This window comes from Lactuca serriola, chromosome 6 (assembly GCF_051521515.1).
Source record: "Lactuca serriola cultivar US96UC23 chromosome 6, Lser_US96UC23_V15, whole genome shotgun sequence".
NCBI classification, from domain to species: domain Eukaryota; kingdom Viridiplantae; phylum Streptophyta; class Magnoliopsida; order Asterales; family Asteraceae; genus Lactuca; species Lactuca serriola.
The window spans coordinates 179,073,520-179,097,631 of record NC_136413.1 but is presented as its reverse complement, the minus strand read 5'-3'; the positions used below and the strand labels follow the sequence as shown (position 1 = coordinate 179,097,631).

General features: G+C 37.5%; 1 protein-coding gene across 1 annotated transcript; it reads left to right on the top strand.

Annotated features, from left to right (window-relative positions):
• Positions 1–18,894: 18,894 nt before the first annotated feature.
• LOC145059163 (bet1-like protein At4g14600) lies at positions 18,895–20,251 on the top strand. Its single transcript, XM_079007028.1, has 5 exons — positions 18,895–19,068; positions 19,393–19,455; positions 19,575–19,698; positions 19,822–19,878; positions 20,032–20,251. Exons 2-5 carry the CDS (start codon positions 19,397–19,399, stop codon positions 20,182–20,184), a joined length of 393 nt encoding a protein of 130 aa, XP_078863154.1. The 5' UTR covers positions 18,895–19,068; positions 19,393–19,396; the 3' UTR covers positions 20,185–20,251.
• Positions 20,252–24,112: the final 3,861 nt, after the last annotated feature.

Below are 24,112 nucleotides of genomic sequence, written 5' to 3'. Positions count from 1 at the left end.
TTTAATCTCCATGAATCAACCAATCCACTCATATTAGTCTTACCTCATAGATGCTCCCACAACTATGAATGACTATGGACATTTAGAATAACCTAGTTATTTAAGGATTTAAACATGCTAATATAGAACACAACAATTATTTAATGAAAGACTCATATCCAATATATCATTCATTACAATATATGTTGCTTGTAGTACTGTTCCAATATCCAAATACTAAATTTCAATCAAATACATCTCCTTATATCAATAAGGCCTAATAGCACTAACTTGACTTTCATGCTTTAGCTAATGAAAGAGCTTTGTTAAGTATATTTGAAAAAATTGATTTGTATAAACTTTATGAATATATAACATTTTTAGTGCTATGTATATAATTCATATATAAAGAGAAAACTATTGAGAATGAATTAGATGCTTAAGTATGACATAAATACCAATACTTGTGTAATGGGAAGACTCATAGTCATAAAGAACGATACATTAAGCATCTTTGTATGTGGTTCTCCAAACCACAATGTACTCCAACTTTGATCTGTAATTGTAATTAAAATCTACATGGGAAGACTATCCATGTAAATTTCTCTTCATTCATAATGAGGACACGCCCGATTGAGAAACATCTCAATTTATTTGGAAGTTTAGCACATGTGTAACAGCTTTAGACATAACTTACTTTCAAGAATGTTCTACGGATTAAGAATATTTCTTTAGTTCTCACAAGTACTTAAGAATGTTCCTTTAAGTCACCCCATGACTTATTCTCAGATTATACTTGTATCATTCAACATGCTCTAAGCATACGGCTTATTTGGTCTTCATGCATAATCATGACATATATGATTAATCCGATTGCAGCTGCATATGGAATACAATCATATTATCTATTTCAAAACATTGTACTAGGTTTCCGAGGAGAGCTCAAAATCATGTCATGTGTTATTTGACAAGAAAAACTTTCTTATAGTCTTTTATATTATGCTCTTTAAGATCCTTGACATTTAATTCAATTTCACTTAATCCTTTAAGTTTCCATGATCTATCTATATAGATCTTTATTCCAAGAATTTGTATGTCGACTACATATAAGACTAGAATTGTTACCATACTCCTATTAGCTTTATAGAAAACACTTGAGTCATCTTGATTCATAATCAAATCACACAGTGTAATTATCTTATATGAAAGAAGATTCTTACTCTGAGATGTTTGTATGAATATGAGAAGATTTACATTGATGTATGTTTTCTCCTTTGAAAACTTACTTACTCTTTATAGTCAAACTATATCGAGGAAGATTAATCAAACCCATACTTGATAATCATACATGAATGCATCTCTATGTGTTTTTTAAGTTTCTGATTAACTATTGAGCAGATTTAACAACAATTGAAAACTTGCTAGTTCCAAACTATGATGCATTTAGTTTATGGATCTTTAGCACTTGAAATTCTGAATAACTCCCACTTAGAAAAAAACACATTCTAAGCACTTGTCTTCTGGAATGGCAATTAGTGGGATTAGTGGAGACTTCATATTAAACAATCATTTAGGATAGTCTACATAAATGCAATTAGCGGATGCTAGAATAGTTAAGCTCATTGTCTAACATAAGTTCCATAACTCCATACCCTTTAGATAAGGATAAACCATTACATCCTTATTCTAATGAAAGTATTTAATCCATTTTTTTGGTTGGAATATATATATATATATATATATATATATATATATATATATATATATATATATATATATATATATATTTGTTGCAGTGAGCATAATTCCAAAAATTTATAAATAATTAGTTCTCTAAAAACATCATATAATAGATTGAAAGGTCTATCCTTATCCTCTTCAAATAATTGTACTATCGACATTCAACCAGTGGCCAGGTGACCCTATCCTACTACAGAATATGAAGGCTACCTCGAATATCAAAAGATAGATCCAAGTGACCAGGTGATCGTGTGCCATAAGAACCATACTAATGACGAGTGAGTGTTTTTTCGGAATGAGTTGTGAATCTATTCTACAACTCCTAAGATTTTCCAAGAAGACTTGGTTTACAAAACTCATTTTATTTATCACGAGGAAATGTTAATGATGATCTCATTAAGTTGTATTTCAATCTTCACTATGAAACAATTTGAGAAAATCAAAAGTTTCAACCATAACGAATAAAAGTCGTCAGTGAAATTGAATAAACATCTATCACAAAATCTATTCATGGATTGAGAAGATTACATAGATCGCTTATGTATACTCTTTGTCAATACTTTTTTTCTTTAACTATTAATAGATAAAGACACTTGTGAATCTTCCTCCCATATAAATAAGATTCACATATATCAAATGAATCAAGCTCATTTGCCTTCAAAAATTCCATCCTTTTAAAGTTGGTATATGTATTTCTTATTTATATAGTCATGATGATTATGACACAGATAAGTTTGAATCAAATATCATTTTATTATTTAGATATTATGATTAGAACTATAAATTTAATGAAAGCTTATAGATTTACTTCATAGTCAACAATATGAGAAAATATTCTTTAACACATAATACATTATTTCAGAACATGAATATGAACATCCATTAAACAATAAGTAAATCTAGATTTACTCATAAATTACAACTGTTACATGTCCCTATAAGGATAGGTACAAAACATATATTGTTTAAAGAAAAGACTATAAAAACACTTGTTATATCTTCAACACGAAATGCCATTCGTTTGTAATTAGTTGATTATTTCTTCCGATTATTAGCACATAATATCAATTATTAGTGTCACTTTAAGTATAACATACTTAAGTAAATGATGGAAAAATAAATAGTTCTATCATATAGATATCTGAAGTCTTGTCCAAGTCAGACTTCTTCAACTCAATGAGATTAGAGGAGCAATTCCTCTTTTAGTGTCCAATTTCCTCTACAATTGAAACAACACTAATCATTTGATCCTTTCTTGATTTATGGGTTTATGTTGTATTTCCCTGAACTGAACTACAGGTCTATTTGAGTACACAATCACTCATACTTCCTCTTATTCAATGCTTGAACAAACTTGAAGCACTTTTTAGTGTTCTGATTGAATATCTGCTTTACTTGATGATACATCTGATATGTTTCATAATTATCCAAGACTTTCTGCAAGTCAAGGTTAATTACTCTAGTATGATGTGAGATACATCAACATCATCACAATAATACTTCCATCAAAGTATCATGATCATACTAACTGGTTGTAGAGGTTATTCAGGAATGGGATCTTTCAGTATATATAATTTATATTTATCCTTAAGGTAGGACCTCAAGATATTATATCAGTTATAGAAATTATAATAATCAACTGTTACTGTCTCTTGAAACTCAACAAGAGAGAGGATTTTGTAGGGCGTAAAGTTATTAACACTTATCAACAGAATTTGATAGAGTTTCATTTAGTATTTTCAATATTTAGTCTTTAAAAATTTATACATTTTTATTATTTCTTTAAAATATTAATTTATTAAAGTCTAGGATCCAAGTAACGAAACAAGTAAATGGTTGGGTGAACTTTATCCCATAAACTTAATCAAACTCGGTAGGTAGCGATTACCAATTGTATACAATATGTAACTTCTAGATTATGGGATCCTAAACAACCATTGCTTAACTTGGCATGTTTATCCCATCTATGAATCGAACCTCTTATGCTTAGGTGACATTTATCACACAAGATTCCAATCAAGTCATCCTACTTGAAACAACTTGTAGCATTGTAACTAACCAGTGACAAGGTGGCCCTTTAGAAACCAGAAACCACAAAACTACCCCGAACATCATAATCCAATCCTAGTGACCAGGTGACGATGTGACACTAAGACCATACAAATGATAACGAGTGTTTTTCAAAAGGACGGAAGGTTTTATATATGTTTTACACTTATAGTTTATAAAAACACGGTCTCATGAATATTGCATGCATCCAACAATTTGTGTATCCTTGTATAAAATTGATATCACTTCTTATGAGGCTCTTTAGGTGCTAAATAAAACTTCATTTTATTTTCCATTAGCCGCGATCAATTATAAACTAAAATCTTGTATTTTAAACTTTAGTCATAGATCGGTTGTAAGAACCGGTAATAGTATTAATAAAACTTAATTTTATACTTAAGACTTGGAGTTTCAGATGAGTTATAAAATCACTATTTTAAATCTCCTTTTAATAATAAAATACTTATGACTTCATGAATTTATATTTTATAGAATAAACTCATTTTATTTTATAAACTAAATTTATGCATCTTATGTTAAAAGTCATATTTTGATAAACCAAAACTTGGATAATGATACTTACGTTTTAAATCTCATTTAGCATGCATAAAACATAATATCAACATGTCGCATTATGTTTAAAACACCAATATCATATATTAAGTTTTGACGTAAAAAATAATCACTAGTTTTATTATTTGTCGTTATAACGCTATACACCGATTTCAGTTCTTTTAATAAAACTCTTATTTATTATAAAGACGTGGAGTTTATCTAATGTTTAAAAATATTTTAAAGCATTTCAAATATTTTAAAGTTGGCTATTTATAAGTATTACAATAAAACTATCTTCAACAAAAATCGATTGTTAACCGACAAACCGGTAACTGGTAGAAACGTTTTTAAAAATATCCATTTATAAACATCTCATGTTATCTTTTAAATATTTTTTACTCAAACTCCAAATGATATTATCTTATGTTAAAGTGTTGTTTGACATGTAAAACTCATTTTCATACACAACACATAACATACTATAACATAAAATAATCATTACATGCATGCATTTAATGTGTATAAACCAAGTCATGTCTATTAATAATTTTTGTGAGCCATCACAAGAATTATTAAGTCTTTCTTAAAGGACTTAAGGGACACTTCAAAAGTTCTTCAAGCTCCCACTTGCCAAGTCAACTCTTGCTTGCAAAAGGACTTCAAATCTTCATGTTGTGAAAGTTGCAACACTTAAACCATTAAGACTATAATTAACCCCAAAACCAAAAGTAGAAGCTTATGGTTGGGATTATGATCTTAAAGGTTTAAGTCATCTTCAAGGTGGCCATTTCTTCATCTTGTTACATTTAAAAATAAATACAACTAGTCTAACTAATTTATTACATCAAATCAAGAAATGAAAAAAATACATATTTATCTATTACATCTTATGAATAAATAAATATCAACCAAACACAACACAAAGGTCCAAATGACTTGTTTTTACTCAAAAAAATATCATATATTATAACAAAAAAACTCTTTATTTTTTCTAAGGCAACTTTTATATAACCAAAATACATGAAAAATGGTTATATATAAAAATAAACAATTTTAACCAAGAAGTTGCCAAAGAAGACAAATATGGATTTTTCTTAACCAAAAGAACATGATTTTTTTCCAAAAACCAAATATTATCAAACATAAAAAAACCATTCTAACATATAAAAGATGGCTATGATACCACTGATGGGTTTTGATACAAAATATAAGTTCAATTTTCATAAAACCGACAACGGAAGCTTTAAAAATAACAATATTATTTTCGAGTTTATAACAAAACCAAACCATCCATGATCCATTTATAGAGGTTAGAATGATATTAAAACAACAATAGGATGTTTTAGAGATAACCTTTGAAGCCTTTGAACCCACTTGGTTTTGGGGTGTTGATGAAGATGTAAAGATCAAAGAACATGATCTTCTCTACAAGTATCCACCATCAAGATTAAGGCACTTGGAATGCTAGTTCCTTCTTGTATTCTTGAGTTTATTAAACCTTTAAGCACTTAACTCAATTAAGCACTAAAGGAGACAACTCAAGGAAGCTTCAAACACCAAAACTAACTTCAAAAGAGAGCATGTGTGTGTGTAAAGAGAGGATACGATTTTAGAGAGTTTCATAAGAAAAAAAAGAGCTAGTTTTCTCATGCATACAACACTCTTATATACTCCCATGCAAGTAAGTTCTAACCTTTATTATATTGTGAAGTAACATAAAGTAAAAAAGCAAGAATGGGGAAAAAGTGAAGGGAGGTTGACAAGCAACCTCCCACTCTCCTAAAAAGTCAGGGCCATGAGGCTAAGAAAGAGACAAAAATTGTATCCTAACATCATCATGCTACAAAAGAATTAGTTTAAATTTTATAAACTCGAAGTTTATAAAATATAAACTTTGTCTTTAGGTAAAAGACAAAAAGAATTCAACTAGTCCAAAAAGTTGTGCATGACTTGTTAATTCATACCATATGAAATAATAACTAGTCATATTCTCTTATAATTATTATTTTTATAAATCAATAATTATTCCCTAATTATAATACAAGAATTGATATTATTTATTAATAATCATATTAATAATAAATATATAAAATGTGCTAACTTGATAAAGGTCTGACCCTATAGGATCATATATTATTAGCAATATCACTCCATAATGGTTCTTGGACATATAGATTTAACACTTGCAAGCACACCAAAAAGGCCACAAAAGTTACTTCCAAGCTCAAAATCACTCACAATGGAAAACTAGGGTTTTAAGGACGAAAATAGTTGTGGAGACTGATAAAGGTAGGAGTCCAAAGGTTATAAGGATGCTTAAATACGGCCCATGCCCTAAAATTAGGGTTTAAAAACATGTTGCTTATGCCCAACGTATGCCTCGTATTCCCAACATACATGGCCAAGATTCCCGCAGCAAGGTGTGCATGTACGCTAAGCTTACCAAAATTTACGCCCATCGTACGAAAGGACCCTTTCCGAAAAATAAATTTTGTTTCAAGGACTAAAAAGGAAAATAGGTGGATCCAAGTGTTACAAGTCTCCCCCACTTGAATTAGACTTTGTCCTCGAAGTCCATTGATGCGAATAAATCTGGGTAGGGCTCCCTCATTTCATCCTCTGGCTCCCACATCCACTCGGAGCCCTTCCATTGTTGCCATTGCACCTTCACCAAATTCACCACCTTGTTGCGCATGGTCTTAATTAGTTTTTTTGTCGAGAATCGTAATCGGATTATCCACATAATTTAGGCGCTCATCTATCTGAATATCATCCAACAAAATCACTACAGAATCATCAGCTACACATTTCCACAATTGAGAATCATGGAAAGTGTTATGGATCTGACTAAGCTCATCAGGAAGATCCAGCCGGTAAGCAACCCTGCCCATACGGGCAATAATCCTGAAAGGGCCACTAAATGAGGGACCTAGCTTACCCCGCTTTCAAAATTGGATGGCATATTTCCAAGTTGACACCTTCTGCAGCATAAAGTCTCCCACCTGAAACTCGAGGTCCAAAAGGCATCGATCAACATAACTCTTCTGACGACTCTACGCAACCTGCAACCTGTCCTGCACCTATTGAATCAACTCTGTGGTCTTGAGCACCACCTTGGAGCTTCCCATGACCCGATGACCAACCTCACCCCAACAAATCAGGGTCCTACACCTCCTTTCATACAAAAACTCAAAAGGAGGTCGATCGATACTAGCAAGGTAACTGTTGTTGAAGGAGAACTCAGTCAGAGGATTGTATGTATCCCAACTCCCTCCAAAATCCAACACACATGCCCGAAGCATATCCTCGAGTGTGTGAATCGTTCTTTCACTCTGCCCATCGGTTTGCAGGTGGTATGACGTATTGGAATACAGTTGAGTTCCTAGCTCCACATGAAACTTCCTCCAAAACCTGGAGGTCAAACGAACATCGCATTCTAAAACCACCGATATAGGAACCCCATGCCTAACTACCACCTCTAGAACATAAATATATGATAGCTTCTCCAAAAATATACTCTCAGAAATCAGTATAAAGTGTGCACCCTTAGTCAACCTGTCCACGACTACCCAAATAGAATCAACACCCCGTGCCATTCTGGGAAACTTTATGATGAAATCCATAGTGATCTCCTCCCACTTTCACATAGGTATGGGTAACGGCTGCACCTTTTCGTGAGGTTTCAGATGCTCGGCCTTGACCTTTCTACAAGTCAAGCACCACTCGACAAACCAAGCAACTTCCCTTTTTCATACAGGGCCACCAGTAAATTAACGTCAAATCTTGGTACATCTTCATAGCCCTCGAATGGATAGAAAACTTGGATATGCGAGCCTCTTCTAAAATCGTTTGTCTTACTGCACCTGACGCTGGAACCCAAACTCTACCACACTGTGTCAACAACCCCGACTCTCTTTGACAAACAAAGGAATCTATCCTCTGATCCGCTCGATCTTCCAATTTTCCTTCTTTAATTCCTCTACCCGAGCCTCCTTAATTAAGTCCATCAAAGGTGAAGAAACAGTCATCCTAAAACAAATGTGTTGGATCAGTGACCATACCGCCTTACGGCTCAAAGCATCAGCCACCACATCCAACCACCTCCGCTGCCGCATATTCAAATTCGACTGATCCATCAAATAATTCAGACTCTTGTGATCGGTTTAGATGGTATACCGGACTCTGTATAAATAGTGCCTCCAGATCTTGAGGGAAAACACTACAACACCCAATTCCAAATCATCTGTGGGGTAATTCGCCTCATGGGGCTTTAGCTGCCTCGAGGCGTAATAAATCACATGACCTCTCTACATAAGAATATCTCCCAACTACAAAATAGAAGTGTCGCAGTAAACTACAGTATCATCTAATCCCTTGGGTAGTGCGAGAATCGGGGCCTTGCACAACCTCTGCCTTAAAGTCTCGAAGGCCAACTGCTGATATGGACGCCACCGAAAGGTCACACTCTTCTTGGTCAGGCGAGTCAGAGGCACCACAATCTTGGAGAAATCCTAAATACATCCCCGATAATACCCCGCAAGACTTAAGAAACTCCGAATCTCTTTGTAACAGCCCGGAATTCCAGATATTGTTATAATTATGATTTTAGGTGTTTTAAGAGGGGACTCGGTGAGTTGGAGCTCAGACTCGCCGAGTAGGATCGTGGATCTGGTCGCGGGTTCGCGACTGGACTCGACGAGTCCGTATATGGACTAGGCGAGTCCACGCTGTTTAGCAAAACCCTAACCGTCCAGGTTTGGGGACATATATAAGGGGCCTTATGGCCGTCATTCTTCACCCTAGTCCTGTGAGTGAAACCCTAATTCGATTGTGAGCATCTGGAGCAAGGTAGAAGACCATTATTGATCTTGGAAGTGTTATTTTGCAAGGAAGATGAGGCTTGGTTAAGGGAACAACAAGAGAAGCTATATTCTGAGGGTTGGGGACACAGAGCAACGTTATTCAGGTAATAATTTCGAGTTGATCCCTTCTATGTTGATGTGTATATGGATTTAGGGTTTATTGAACCCTTTTATGGCTAGATTGAGTGTTTCCTTAGTCCCCCCATGCGATTGGAACCCTATATTGGGACCCTTGGAAGTCCAGAGTGTCCCATGCCTGAGCTTTTCGGGAATCAATGGAGGTTTTGGATTGGAATCCTTATGCCTTAGGTCAAAACGTAAATTATGAGTCATGGGGTGTATTATGAGCACCGAAATGAGGACTTTACGTGATGAACCAGTCTAGGAAGGCCAGACCTATGAATTGTCGGAGCAGATCTGATCTTAGAAAGCAGTTTGAGCGGTTGCATGGCATGGACTCGCCGAGTCCGATGAACAGACTCGGCGAGTAGCTTGAAGATTAACTGGGACTCGCCGAGTTGTTCTTCAGACTCGGCGAGTTGAGTCGGGGTGGCCCCGCGATTCTTCCAGGAGGAACTCGTCGAGTCAAGGGGGATACTCGACGTGTAGAAAGGGAATCTTAGAGAATCGGTGAGTTGAGGGCGAGTGGACTCAGAGTTGTTGAACTCGGTGAGTCTCGGGGTGACTCGGCGAGTTAGATCGCGGATTGAGTGAAGTTCTGAGTATGGGGACTCGGCGAGTCATAGGGTTGACTCGGCGAGTAGGGTCAGTCAGGGGTTGACTTTGACCTTGTCTTTGACCAAGGGTTGACCAGTGGTTCCAGGGGTATTTTGGTAATTGTTGTTTATTGTTTGAGTTCAGTGCATTGTTGGCTGTCCAGAGGTGGAGATCGTATCAGTGATCGGAACAGCTTGAGCTATCTGTTCAGTCGGCAGTTTCGAGGTGAGTTATCCTCACTATATCGCTAGGGTTTATGGCACCAAGGCTAACCTTTTTATCGGATGGAAATCCGGGTAGTTGTTAGTTGTTATGATATGGGCCGGAAGGCGTTATATGTTGCAGGCCGGAAGGCATTACATGTTGTGGGCCGGAAGGCATTGCTATGTGGACCGGAAGGTCATGGCCTGGAAAGGCGTATGTGTGCATTTAGTATGTTGACTGATTCGTAGGGTGATGTTATGCTAGTGACCGGTTAGGCCGGTATCTTGAATAGAGTAATGTTATGTTATGTGGTCTGTTGATCGATTGCTGACTATGAACTGTTATATGATTATGTGTTATGCGTATGATTGATAGATCTGGGGTGTGACCCGGTATGCAGGGTCGTTCTATGTTCTGTCATGTTATGTATGCTTTTATGCTGATATGTATGCTTGTTATGCTGTGGGCCGGAAGGCAATATGTTATGGGCCGGAAGGCATTGCGTTATGGGACGGAAGGCGATATGTTTGGACCGGAAGGACGTGGCCTGGAAAGGCGTATAGGTGGTTGGTATTTTGGGGGTATCTCACTAAGCTTTCGGGCTTACAGTTGTGGTTTTATGTTTTCAGGTTCTCAGGAGTCTGTGACAAGGCAAAGGCGTGATCGTACCGTTCCTCGCGTTGGTGTTTTATGATATGAACCTGGGAAAATACTCTGTTAAATAATGTATTGAAAACCTTTTTGTAACAACGTTATTAAAATGAGTGGTTTTTGAAAAGTTTTAATTGTTTTGAAATTTTGGTCGTTACACTCTTATGCATTTTTTGGAACCTCCCAACGCATCACAAACTCAATCTTGGTCGGGTCTACCAAGATTCCCTCCTGGTTGACGACGTGCTCTAAAAAATGCACCTCACGCAACCAAAATTTGCATTTGGATAATTTGGCATAAAGTCTCTCCCCTCTCAAGGTCTTTAACACCTCTCGTAAATGCTACTCGTGTTGCTCCATGCTCTTGGAGTAGACCGGAATATCATCGATAAAAAAAATCACTGACCGATCCAACATCGGTCTGCAGACCCGGTTCATGAGATCCATGAACGCCACTGGGGCATTGGTGAGCCTGAAAGGCATCACCATAAACTCATAATGAGCATAACGAGTTATAAAGGTTGTCTTCTATACATCCTCCTCCCTGCCTCTCGTCTGATGGTATCCAGACCGAAGATCAATCTTGGAAAACCAAGATGCACCATGAAGCTGATCAAAAAAATCGTCGATCCTTGGAAGTGGGTAACGGTTCTTCACCGTTAGCTTGTTCATTTCCCGATAATTGATACACATCTTGTACGTACAGTCTTTCTTTTTCACGAACATGATCGGTGCTCCCCATGGAGAACTGATCGGACGGTTAAAACCCTTGTCTAGCAACTCCTGTAGCTGTGTAGATCAATCCTACATCTCATGCGGTGCAAGGCGATACGACACCTTGCCTATCGGAGCCAAACCAGGCATCAAATCAATCTGAAACTCAACTTGCCTCTCGGGAGACACTCCCGGCAGCTCCTCAGGGAAAACATCGGGAAAATCCCACACAATGGGTACCCTGCTGAACTCTGACATGGCCTCAACCCATGTATCTGAAACATAAGCCAGAAACCCAGAACACCTCTACTACAGAAACCTTTTGGCCATCGTAGCTAAACAGAGAGTTGTTCAATGTGAAGCTCTCTCACCAGAAATAACAAGTTCTCCCTACTTGGGGTTTGAACTCTCACCAACCGCCGCTCACAATTAATCACAATCCTATTGGGCCCCAACCAATCCATCCCGATGATCACCTTCAATCCCCTCAAGGGAATCGATACCAAGTCAATAGTAAACCTCTCACTTAACATGTTCAGAATATACCCTCGGAAGACCTTTGAAGCACTCACAGTACGACTATCCATAATCTCCACCTGCAAAGGGGAACTCAGAGCTCCCGGAGTGTCTCGTAACTTCTTGTTGAGCGCAAAAGACATGAAGGATCGGGTAACCCCCGAATCAAACTAGACATGAGCAGACAAACCATTGACCAAAAAGGTCCCTATACATGATAATATTAAACATAAGCATAAATATAGGAAACAATAAACGATAAGACTAGAACACATACCAGTCACAACATCTAGCGCAGCACGGGCCTCATCGGTGGTCAATTGAAACACCCTACTCTTCACCATAGGGGCCTCCGTCTTGTTCTAGCGGTCGACCGTAATCCTCAAAGTGGTTGGTGCGGGCGCCACCACTGCTCTCCCGGTCAATCTAGGACAATCGACCTTTTTATGGGCGGTCTGATTGCAATGGAAGCAAATCAGACACTTTTGGGGTAGTGATATGTGCATATTTAGCTATATATTTAGTGTAGATTCTTCTTATTTATCAACTAATTATTTGCACATTATGGACAAAAGGTACTTAATAGTGTTTGAATTGTATTATCATTTCCTTAGTTTGAGTTCTAACACACCCAGAAATGCACCCGAATCCCTAAAACCAAGGCTTTGATACCAACTTGTAACAGCCCAAAAACTAGGACCATTTCTTTTATTTTAAATAAACACAAAAGTTACAATCTTCACATTTTTCCAAAACCATTCATTAATAATAATATCAAATCTTCAGAGTAACATGTCAAATCGCGGAAAACTAGTGAGGAGTGAATGTTGTGCCATCAACTTGGGCATTTCCCCTTAGTGTCGGAAGTACCTGAAACCACAATCAAACAATTGTAAGCAAAGGATTAGTGAGTTTCCCAATCATATCACATACTAACAAGAAAATATGCAAGTGCCATGAGCTACCCCCATGGCCTTTACACACAATGTCAAGGGCTAGATCCCGATGTTACATATGTGTGCCATGGGCTACCCCCATGGTCTTTCCTTGCGATGCCGAGGGCCAAATCCCAATCTTACACTCAAGTACCATGGGCTACCCCCGTGGTCTTCCATACTATTATCACAAAAGTCAACAATATTTTACGTAATAAGAAATGGGTCGAAATTGGCGCCTTCGACCCATGAACATGGTGAGAAGACTCACCTCAATCTGCTGAAAAATGCTAACTGCTCGGCTACTGATCCGAAAGATCCCACACTGAACATATACAAATTACCCTAATTAGGAAATGGTAAACAAACATAACCATGGGCCTAGATTCCATCCAAACTCCTAAGGGTATGGCCCATTCTCCTCACCCATAATGGAACTAGCCAACCTTGACCCTTAACTCCCCTACTGGGCCTCAAGGCCCATAAGGCCCAACTTGAGTCGCTAAAGTCCCACAAACCAAAAATCTAAGGCCCATCTAACATAAATAGGTCAAATCCTAATAGCTAGCTAAAGCCCAAAAGTCCAAGGCCAATCAAGCTCCAAAAGCCCACTGAAGGGTGTACACTCAACGTACGTTGCATACGCTCGGCGTATGAGTCTGCAAGCCAGTACGCGTTGTGTACACAATGGTACGCCCGAAGTACTACAATGTTTACGACCTTAAGCCATTAAGTGCTTATTTCTTACAACCCCTCACTCCAACTTCCGAATCTCGACTAAATTGGGATTCTAAGACATAAAGTTGGCAACTTTATGCCTTAGCATGTCTTAATAGAGCCCAACATCTACTTTTTCTCATCAAATCCCTCATTAAGGATCTTCTTTCATGCATGGGCTCCTTTCCATCATCAAGAAGACATTTTTATGTATCAATAGACTCTTAGGAAATGATTAGAAAACGAAGTTCTTATGCAAATTGGAAATTTTGGACATAAATAATGTCGAAAACGAAGTTCTTATGCAAATGATATGACCGTTTTAAGAATATGATCAACCAGGTAAAAGCACACCACCTGATAGGTGTCAAAACCCGACTTCAAATGAAAAACGAGACGTCTTAGGAAATGATTTTTTATTCCTGGTCAATTTTCCCATGAGTCTCATTCAGTTTAGGAAATTATCATGTTCCTAACTTTTTACACCCAAAAATACTCCGAGCTGTTGAGGATAGGGTTGGACGGCTAAGGTTTACCTTCTTAACTAAGTACTCTTCGTATGACCTGTTGAATCATTTATGGGTTTTTATCAAAAAGATAGTTATATCTTTAGAATCAGGTTTTGAAGTAGTATTTGATTCAAAAGCTAACTTTTCCACCTCACGTCGTCTCGACTCTTTTACGAAGTGAAAGTCCATAAATATAAACGAAAAGTGCCTGAAAAACACTTACAAACGCTTAGTAAGGATAACTACGGTATTTCTTCATGACTAGAAATTGAACCGTCTTTCTTATAAAAACATATAGTATTTGATTTAATTAATGAAAACGTCGCCTCTCGAAATTTCCCGAAGGCCTATCGCCTATCTAGGATAAGCTTTAAAAGTTAGGATTGATTAGGACCATCGGATCGGATTTGATATGGACCCTTGGATAGTAATGGAACTTACTACAAATAAAGGGGAGCGGTTCCCTCAATTTCACACCTCTCTCTCCTGATGCAAATCTCTCTCTCTCTCTCTCTCTATTACCATTGTTGCTGTGAGCCACTGTTGGCAGACCGTCTCCGCCTTGACGGAGATCCATGAATGGCTGGAACATCCGACTGATGTTGTTTTTTCCGTCGAGTAATCATCGACACAACTCCGATTAGTCTCCATCTTCCGATGAACAGCTCTGACGAAGCCAAGACCGCCGTCTGCCGTCGCTGGAGTAGTTTTCAGACATATTTGTGTGGTTTTCCGATCAAAGCTCCGACTGGGTACTATTTACACCGGTCAATAACACGACTCACTGATCAAAGTTACAATTCAGGAGTACAAAACAGCCAAATATCGAACAATCATTTTCTCTTCGGTTTCTCTTCCACCGAGGGGGCGTGGGAGGGCGGGGGTACATGCAGTAACTGTTTATTTTTATAAGGATTATGACATTGTTATTAAATCTATATCAGCAATATGTTAAACAAATGATATAATAGGATTGTATTGTAAATAAATCTATTTCAATACCAAATGCAATAGCCTTACTGTGGAACTTCGAATCAAAGAATATTTGCAATAAGATAGATTATTGCTGGAATAATAACCAAAAACTTGTTATCAAATTTAGGGCTATTAAAATGATTTAAATTCATATGAGGCTTCTATTCATCAACTTAAGTATCATATTATACTAAGGAAGACCTTTCTCTTATAACCATTAATTTCAAGAGCGGGAGAATTATGTATAGATCTATACGAATTGACGCCCCCACCTATGGTTTCTAGCTACAAACTTGACGGTTGAGTCACACTGGGTGATAATTGTCTTTTCTACTACATTGATGCCTTGATGAAGTGTCGAGAGAGGCATATCGGTCTGAAATAGCTCGACTATGGCACTCACAGTGAATGGAATATGTATAGGAAGCTTGAAATACCTATAACATATAAAGGAATATATGATACTTGAAATGCCTATAAGGAATATCTTTTTATCAAGAACTTAGTTATAGAAGCCAGGATAATAAATATGCATTTATATATAGGATAGTATTCTATCTATATATCTAAATAATGCTTTTCGATCTCGAAAAGTGTACACCAACTCTAATATAGTTGTACTTTAGGGAGAAAGTATGATTTGATTCAGCTATTACAAACTTGTGAACTCACCAACTTTTTAGTTGACACTCTTTCAAAATGCATGTATTCTCAGGAGGTTATGTTGTTGGAAGACATACTACAAGGATGATCATGAGATTGTAGTCGTCTTTTATATTTTAGTATTTCCTCGTTGCCAATCTGTTAAGGCTTGTTTTGTACCTTGGAATAAGGTATATTATAATCTACTTATTTTAATGAATAAAAGTACTTATTCTACTATCGTATTGTTGTATGTTCAATGTATGCTTATTAATGTGATCCATGATGTCGTCACACCACCCGGTGTTTCCGCCGCCAACTAGGGGTGTAACAGTATCCGATGGTGATGAAGATAAAGAGTGAAGATGGTGCGGGGATTTCGATTGTTCTTGATGACGATAATGATCAGAGATTGGGATACAAAGGTAATGTTGCCGACAAATGAAAAAGCGATAGAGAGAACGGTGGTTTACTGTGGTGATGTTGTTAGCATTTTTAAGTTTGATGATGAATAAGCAAAATGACGATGGTGTTGATTCATTAGAGTTGAAGGCAGCGGGCATGGGGATAAGGAAAAGAAGGAAGAATAGATATGTGTGTATGTGTGAATCTAAAACTGTTTCAAGAAGGTACATGTATGTATGAGTATTAAATTGTTTCAAGAATGTATATTTGTGTGTGAATTAGAAATCGCTCCTTCTTCCTCTGGTTACTGACCCTCCATCTTTCTTAATCAGACAAACTCGTGCTTGCCACCATCTTTGGATCAAAAACTGGAGTTGGAGGAGACGAGATCGGAGAACTGACAAGGTTCTACAACAGGAACGATGGCAATTGGTGAGCTATCGTAAGGATTTATGTTTAGTGACTTGGGTTTTGATGAACAAGATGAAGATCAGATAAGAATTATGATGAAGAAGATGAAGATCAAATATGTGTTTGTTCTTGAAATAGAGGTTGAAGATTAAAGAGCACAAGCACCAAGAACGCGATTTTTTTTTCAATTCCAAATCCAAGCATAACATTTAGTGTGTGTAAATGTGTGTATGTATGTGCGTAATTGTGTGAGTTTTCTTGAGGAAGAATACAATATGAGATGTGTGTGTGCGTAAGAGAGAGAGAGAGAGAGAGAGAGAGAGAGAGAGATGGGGGTCGACCCTCTATTATTTTTTAATTATTAAAATAAATAAATAAATATTAAATTAAAAAAAGTTAAAAAAAGAAAATAAATACACCAAAGGTATTATAGACATTTTAATTTTCAGAACGACCTAATATATAGCGAAACTAACTAAAAAAGACAACTAATTTAAAAAAAGTTACAATTAGGATCAAAATCCAAAAATATACATACCAGAGTGATATTTTTTTCTAGTTTGGTCAAAGATAAAAGATTAACCTGCACAAATGGTCCCTGTGGTTTGCTCAAAATTGTCATTTTGGTCTAAAAAAGTTTTGACTAGCACTACATGTCCAAAGTTTTCATTTTGTTGCGATTCTAGTCCAATTTGATTTAGAAATATTTAAAATGATGGATTTACCCTTGGTACTTTCTTTTTCTATTTTTTTATTTATTTAAATGTTTTTTTCTAATTAAAAGAAAAATAAAAATAATCTCTCTCTCTATTCATATATCTATTTTTGTTCCAGTTTTACTACAAGGAAGGGTATCGATGGTTTTGACACCGACCCAAAATGCTCCCTCCGTCACTCCCTGCTGGAATCGCCAGAACGAGCACCACCGGCTGCCACCATAGTTCTCAGCCCACTCCGTCCTCCCCCCTGTCGTACTCGATTGCCATCAAACACCCCAACGTTGATGCTGCCTTCCACTTGTTGCCTCAGTTCCACCATTCACCTGCCATTACCTTTCACTAAAAACCACCGACTGTAAGTCCACCATGCAAAAAACCATCACCAGTCACAACTACCATCTCCAGCTTCTGTTCTTTTGATTTTCTCCAATTCCACTTCTACTACAAGAATCTTCAGGGTGTGGGACTATGTTCAACGAACAGATAGAAGCAATGTGCCCTCCATATTTCTCCATTAAAGCATTCTACATTCTAGGGTTCGAGTTACCCTCTCTTTGTGGTGTGATTTTACCAGATATTGAAGGTTGCCTCGAAAACTTTGATTTAGGTGTGATTAGGGCTCGAAAACCCTCAATTGGAGAAACAATGATAGCGTACCTGCAACATGCCCTTTTTCGCTATCATCGCCACTGAACAACCTCTTCGGTGAAGATGATGAAAGAAAAAAGATGATGGGTCATTTGATTCCTCGGTTTGGCCCTTTGTGATTCACATAAAAAAATGGAAATGGGGACTTACATAGTAACATCAACAACATAACAAAGGTGGTCTATGGTGGTGACCAAGAGCAGCTCTACAGTGGAAAGAGGCTACCCGACAGCCTAGCGGCTGCTTCCTTTTTGCTCATGTCAGCAGTGGTTATCGGAGGGGAAGAGGGAAGGCAGCAGGTTGGAAGGTTGCTTGGAGGCTGTTGTGTCACCAGAAGGAGGGATAAAGGGTTGTGAAGTGGTGGTACACAATGGCAGAAGGTGGCAGTGGGGTGACGAGTGGTGGCTGCCACGTTTTCCTTTGTGTTTCTTGGAAGAAAATGGACCAAAAAAAGGATGGAAGGGAGGTATAAGGGTAGTGTGTAGTGTTGGAAATGAGAGAGAGAGAGAGAGAGAGAGAGAGAGAGAGAGAGAGAGAGAGATTATATATATATATATATATATATATATATATATATATATATATATATATTGTTATAGAAATTATAAAAATAAAATAAAAAATGAAAATTTTCTTTTAATCAAAAAAAGTATTAAAATAATAAAAAAAATGAAAAGAAAAAAATAAGGACAAAATAATCATTATAAAAAAGTTTATAGAAAACTATATTAAATTCGCAACAAAATAAAAAGTTTTGACTTATGGTGCTATTTCAAACTTTTTTGAACCAAAATTGCAATTTTCAATTAATCATAGAATCATTTGAGCAATTTTGTCAAGATAAAAACAATTTATTTTTTTTATGGCAAAGGATAAGGGCAAGAAAATAAAACCATAAATACCGAACACGTAACGCTTCTAATGCCTATTTTGAAAAATGACAGAGACCAATGCCGTAATTTTGTCAAGAAACTATCTTCGGCTCGAAGTCATAACTTATAAATAAATAATTTTATTTTAAATTCAATTCATTTATGTAGAAGCGGTGGTCGGATTTCTGCATTTCGTCTAACTTCCTCTCCAATCGCTCCAGTTAGTCCGCTTTGAACGATTTCCACCAGTAAGTGCTCTTTGATCTTCAATTAAGCGTTTAATCGAATCACTTTTACGGATTTATTAAACCCTAAACATTTTTATGCAATTTTCTCCAATATTTCGTATGGATTTCTTAAGTGATGGCTTGATTATCATCCTCGATGCGTAGAACTTGTATTCTATGTTTCTAACTAATGATTGCTACCTCGTATATTGATCGTATTAGTAAATACAGCGATAGAATTTTGGCTTTTACAGCTTTTGCAATTTGTGAGCTTTTTTTGATTAATTTGTTATAGTGTTTGTGCTTTTATCTTGTTCTTGTCCGATTGATTCTTTGTTCCTTCAGTTCAATGGCATCTAGTTCTCACAAAGGCAGCAATTACTATGGTGCTGGTTCATATAGATCAAGGTATTTCTGAATTGTGATTCTCTCAAGTTCTATATTTTTTCAACAAGTTAATAGAAAAAGTAAAGTTTATCCTTTTTTTATTATGTTTTTAAATATTTCTTGTTCATAATTTTTTACAGAGAAGGGCTTAGCACTAGATCTGTTACTAATTCTGATGAAATCCAGCTTCGCATTGATCCAGTTCATGCTGACCTGGATGATCAGATTGGTGGCCTCTACAAACAAGTTAGACAGTTAAAGAATGTAAGTAGCTTTTTTCTTTTTAATAGTTTTCTTGTGTTCTTATGTTACAATATTATATAAACTGCATAATTGTGGCTTATTCTTAAATAATTTAAAGTGATTCAAGACTTTATATTTTAACAGGTAGCCACAGAGATTGAGTTAGAAGCCAAGAATCAAAATGAGTTTATCAATCAACTGGTATGGAATTAATCTGATCCTTCTTGTAGTTTCTTTTTTTTTTCCTATATTGGTTAAGTGGCTGATTAACGAATGAATGAATTATGACACATTTTACAATCTCAATCTTTAAAAGACTCACATTTTTAATATTTTTTTTATTCTAATTTACAGCAAATGACATTAATAAAGGCTCAAGCAGGGGTGAAAAACAACATGAGGAAACTAAACAAAAGTATCATTCAATCAGGAGCAAACCATGTTCTTCATGTTGTTCTCTTTGCACTATTTTGTGTTTTTCTCGTTTACATGTGGTCAAAATTTTGAAGATGAGGTTTCTTTTTACACCATGAATTAAGTTTTGATGGAAAATTGAAAGCACAGTTTTAACAAATAGACCATTTGTGACTTGAAAAAAATATTAAAAAGATTTTGGCAGTGTTTGTTTTTATAGAGAAGGGAAATGTTTGTAGTCTTTTTTTCATGTCTGTATAAAAATATGTGGATAGAAGTGTGTATTTTATTACTAAATAAAATAAAATAAAATATTTTTAGAACAACAAACACAAACTCCATACATATTCCTAAACTATTTATTTTGTCTCCAACGGAACATGAACCCTCAAATCTATGGTTGAAATACTTTTTACCGGATATTGTTTGAATACAAAACTAAATAAAATCATCATCTGCTAACATCATACATGAGTTATTACAACAACCATCGTTATCATATTTGAAAATCATCATATTCCACAAATCAATAAGAATGATGTTCAAATTCAAAATAAAATTAACAATAACAAGAAACAATTCAAAATAAAACAAATAGAAAAAGGAAGGAAAAAACATATAAAAAAATTAAGAAAAGAACTAGAAAAAACGACAATTCAATATACATTGTGTTGTGTATAGGTACTTTTCTTGTGAGTTCTGTGTCTGTTTTGGTGTTATTTGATTCGGGTGCGAGTCGATCTTTTGTGTCCTTATCCTTTAGTCGTCACATTAGTGTCAGACGCGAGGCGTTGAGTCAACCATTGAGGGTTTCTATAGCCGACAAGCATGCGGTTTTTGCCAGTGATGTATTCTGGGGATGTGTATTAGAGATTTTTGGTGTTGAAGTCCGGATAGATCTAGTGCCGATAATGATGGGTGATATCTATGTCATAGTGGACATGGATTTGTTGAGCCGGTTTGGAGCTATGATTGACTGTGAGCGTCAGATGGTAACCATACGAGACCCTAGTGGGCGAGTGCTTATTGTGTATGGCGAGGGGACTAGATCTGGATTAGCTTTTTGTTCTGCTGCTAGGGCGAGGCAGAGTTTACAACATGGATGTATGTGATATTTAACATATGTGACTGATACGAGAGTTGGCACTGAGAGGCCGAGTTCCATCTCCAATGTTTCGATTGTGTGTGAGTTCCCGGATGTTTTCCCCGAGGAGTTACCGGGTGTGCCTCCCGAGAGGCATGTGGAGTTCTGGATCGATTAAGTTTCAGGTGCGGTGCCTATTGCTAAGGCACTTTATCGCATTGTGTCGCCCGAGATGCAGGAGTCATCCTCGTAGCTCCAGGAGATGCTGGGGAAAGGTTTCATTAGACCGAGTAGCTCACCATTTGGAGCGTCGATCCTTTTTGTCAAGAAGAAGGGTGGTTCACATCAGATGTGTATTGACTATCGGGAGTTGAACAAGCTGACAGTCAATAACTGATATCCACTACCGAGGATCGACGACTTATTCAATCAGTTGCAGGGGGTGTCTTGATTTTCCAAGATTGATTTGAGATCTGGGTATCATCAGATGAGAGTTTGAAAGGAGGATATCCAGAAGACGACCTTTAGGACTCATTATCGGCACTACGAGTTTGTGGTGATGTCGTTCGGACTCACCAACGCATCAGCAGCGTTCATGGATCTCATGAACCGGGTGTGCATGCCCATGTTGGATCGGTTGGTGATCGTGTTCATCGACGATATTCTAGTATACTCGAGGTCCAGAGAGTAGACGATGAACATCTTCGGGAGATTCTTGGAGTATTGAGGACGGAGAGGCTTTACGCCAAATTCTCCAAGTGTGATTTATGATTACGAGAGGTCCAGTTCCTAGGGCACCTCGTTAATCAGAATGGGATTTTGGTCGACCCAGCCAAGATTGAGACAGTTATGCGATGGGAGGTGTCAAGGTCCCCATCTAAGATCAGGAGTTTTCTTGGCCTGGCAGGCTACTACCATAGATTTATCAGAGATTTCTCCAAGATTGTTGTTCCTCTTACTAGATTGACCATGAAGGGTGTTACTTTTGCCTGAGGGCCCGAGCAGCAGGCCTCGTTCTAGACTTTTTGCCAGAGATTGTGCGAAGCTCTAGTGTTGGCCCTTCCCGAGGGAGTGGAGGAGTTCGTAGTTTACAGTGATGCATCTATATCCGGGATGTGTGTTTTATTGATGCAGAGGGGACACGTGATTGCATATGCATCAAGGCAGTTGAAGCCTCACGAGGTGAGGTATCCCACCCATGATTTGGAGTCGGGGCGGTGGTGTTCCCCCTCAAGATTTGACGCCACTATCTATATGGTGTTCGGTGCACCATATATGCAGACCATAAGAGCCTGAAGTACCTTATGGATCAGCCCAACCTGAATATTAGACAGAGGAAATGGTTGGATGTAGTGAAAGACTACGACTGCGAGATTTTGTATCACCCTGGCATGGCTAACGTGGTGCCGACGTATTGAGTCGCTGAGCAGTGAGTGTTTCGATCCGAGACGTGTGCATGAGGATGACGGTGTAACGCCTCGACTCTTAGGTGATAATTTTATGGCTTTGATTTTCCTATGTTGCAAGGTCTACTCGACGAGTTGGATGCCCTGACTCATCGAGTAGGAGCGGTTTGGGCCACGTGTTTAAGTGACCACTCGCCGAGTCCAAGATAGGACTCGACGAGTAGGAGCTGAAGGATGAAACCCTAATTTTTGGGGTTTTGCACCCTATTTAAAGGAACATAAGCCTCCTTAAGCCCCCTTATAGCCTCTTGAGAGTCCAGCAAACCCTAATCCATGTGCATGCTTCATTCTTTTGTGTTTTAAGCTTTGGAAGGTGGATCTTTGTAAGAAGATCTTGGAGAGCAAGTGGCTAGAAGCAAGGAACGTGTGGGGATCTGATATCTACCTCAGTTAGCATCTTTTGGAAGGTATCAAGTCGTTACCTTGACCTCATCTCATCCTAGATCTCATTCGGTTAAAGATTAGGGCTTTTCCAACATAATAAGAAGCTATTTTTGGGTATGAGATAAGATCTGAAGTTGTAACTTCATATTTGAACTCTCTTTGGTCTCTAAGTCCATAAAGCTCTCAGCTTTAGCAAGTATGAACCCCTCCTTAAGTGTGAAAATCCATTTCAAGCTTGGTTTTGACATTATAAGACTTTAGAGTCTTGCATGCACGTAAAGTTTGCAACTTTACGTGATAAACATGCCTTGGGAAGTTGGATCTGCAATATGAAACCTTAAAATGGCTTAAAAAGCATCTGAATGGATAGTGGACTGAAGGGACTTGGCGAGTTGCATGGTCAACTTGGCGAGTCCGATGAAGATTGTCGTGCAAGGACTTCTGCATGGACTTGGCGAGTCAGTGGGGTGACTCGGCGAGTCCACTTGGGTTTTCCCGAAGTTTGGACACGCTTAAACCCGACGAGTTGCAGGAAACTCGACGAGTCAGTAGGGGGTTTTCCCGACTACTTTAGTTCTGGAAGGAATCGACGAGTTAATGACTGCACTCGACGAGTCGAGTCAACATGGATTGTTGACCTTGATCGTTGACCTTGAATTTGGCCAAGGGTTGTCTATTTAACTTCTGGGGCATTTTGGGAAATTGGAAATTTATTAGTATGTATCATTGGTGGCTATAGGTGTTAGAGTTTGGGGCAGTGTTTCGGGAGCGTGATTTCTTGGTTCAGTTTGGCATTGCAAGGTGAGTTATCCTCACTATATCAATAGGGTCTAAGGCACCAATGTCGGCCCTTATCGGATTTGTATCCAGGTTTATTGCACGATATGCTTTTATTGATTTACATCCTTGTAGTTAGGATGGTGATATGCTTATGCTTAGTGACCCGGTTAGGTCGGTTCCTGGTTATATAATGAGGCTATGTTAGTGACCGGTTAGGTCTATATCCCGGTTATTGGGATGTTGCTATGATCAGTGATCAGTTAGATCATTTTGACTATTATATGATGTGAGCTAGCGTATGATATTT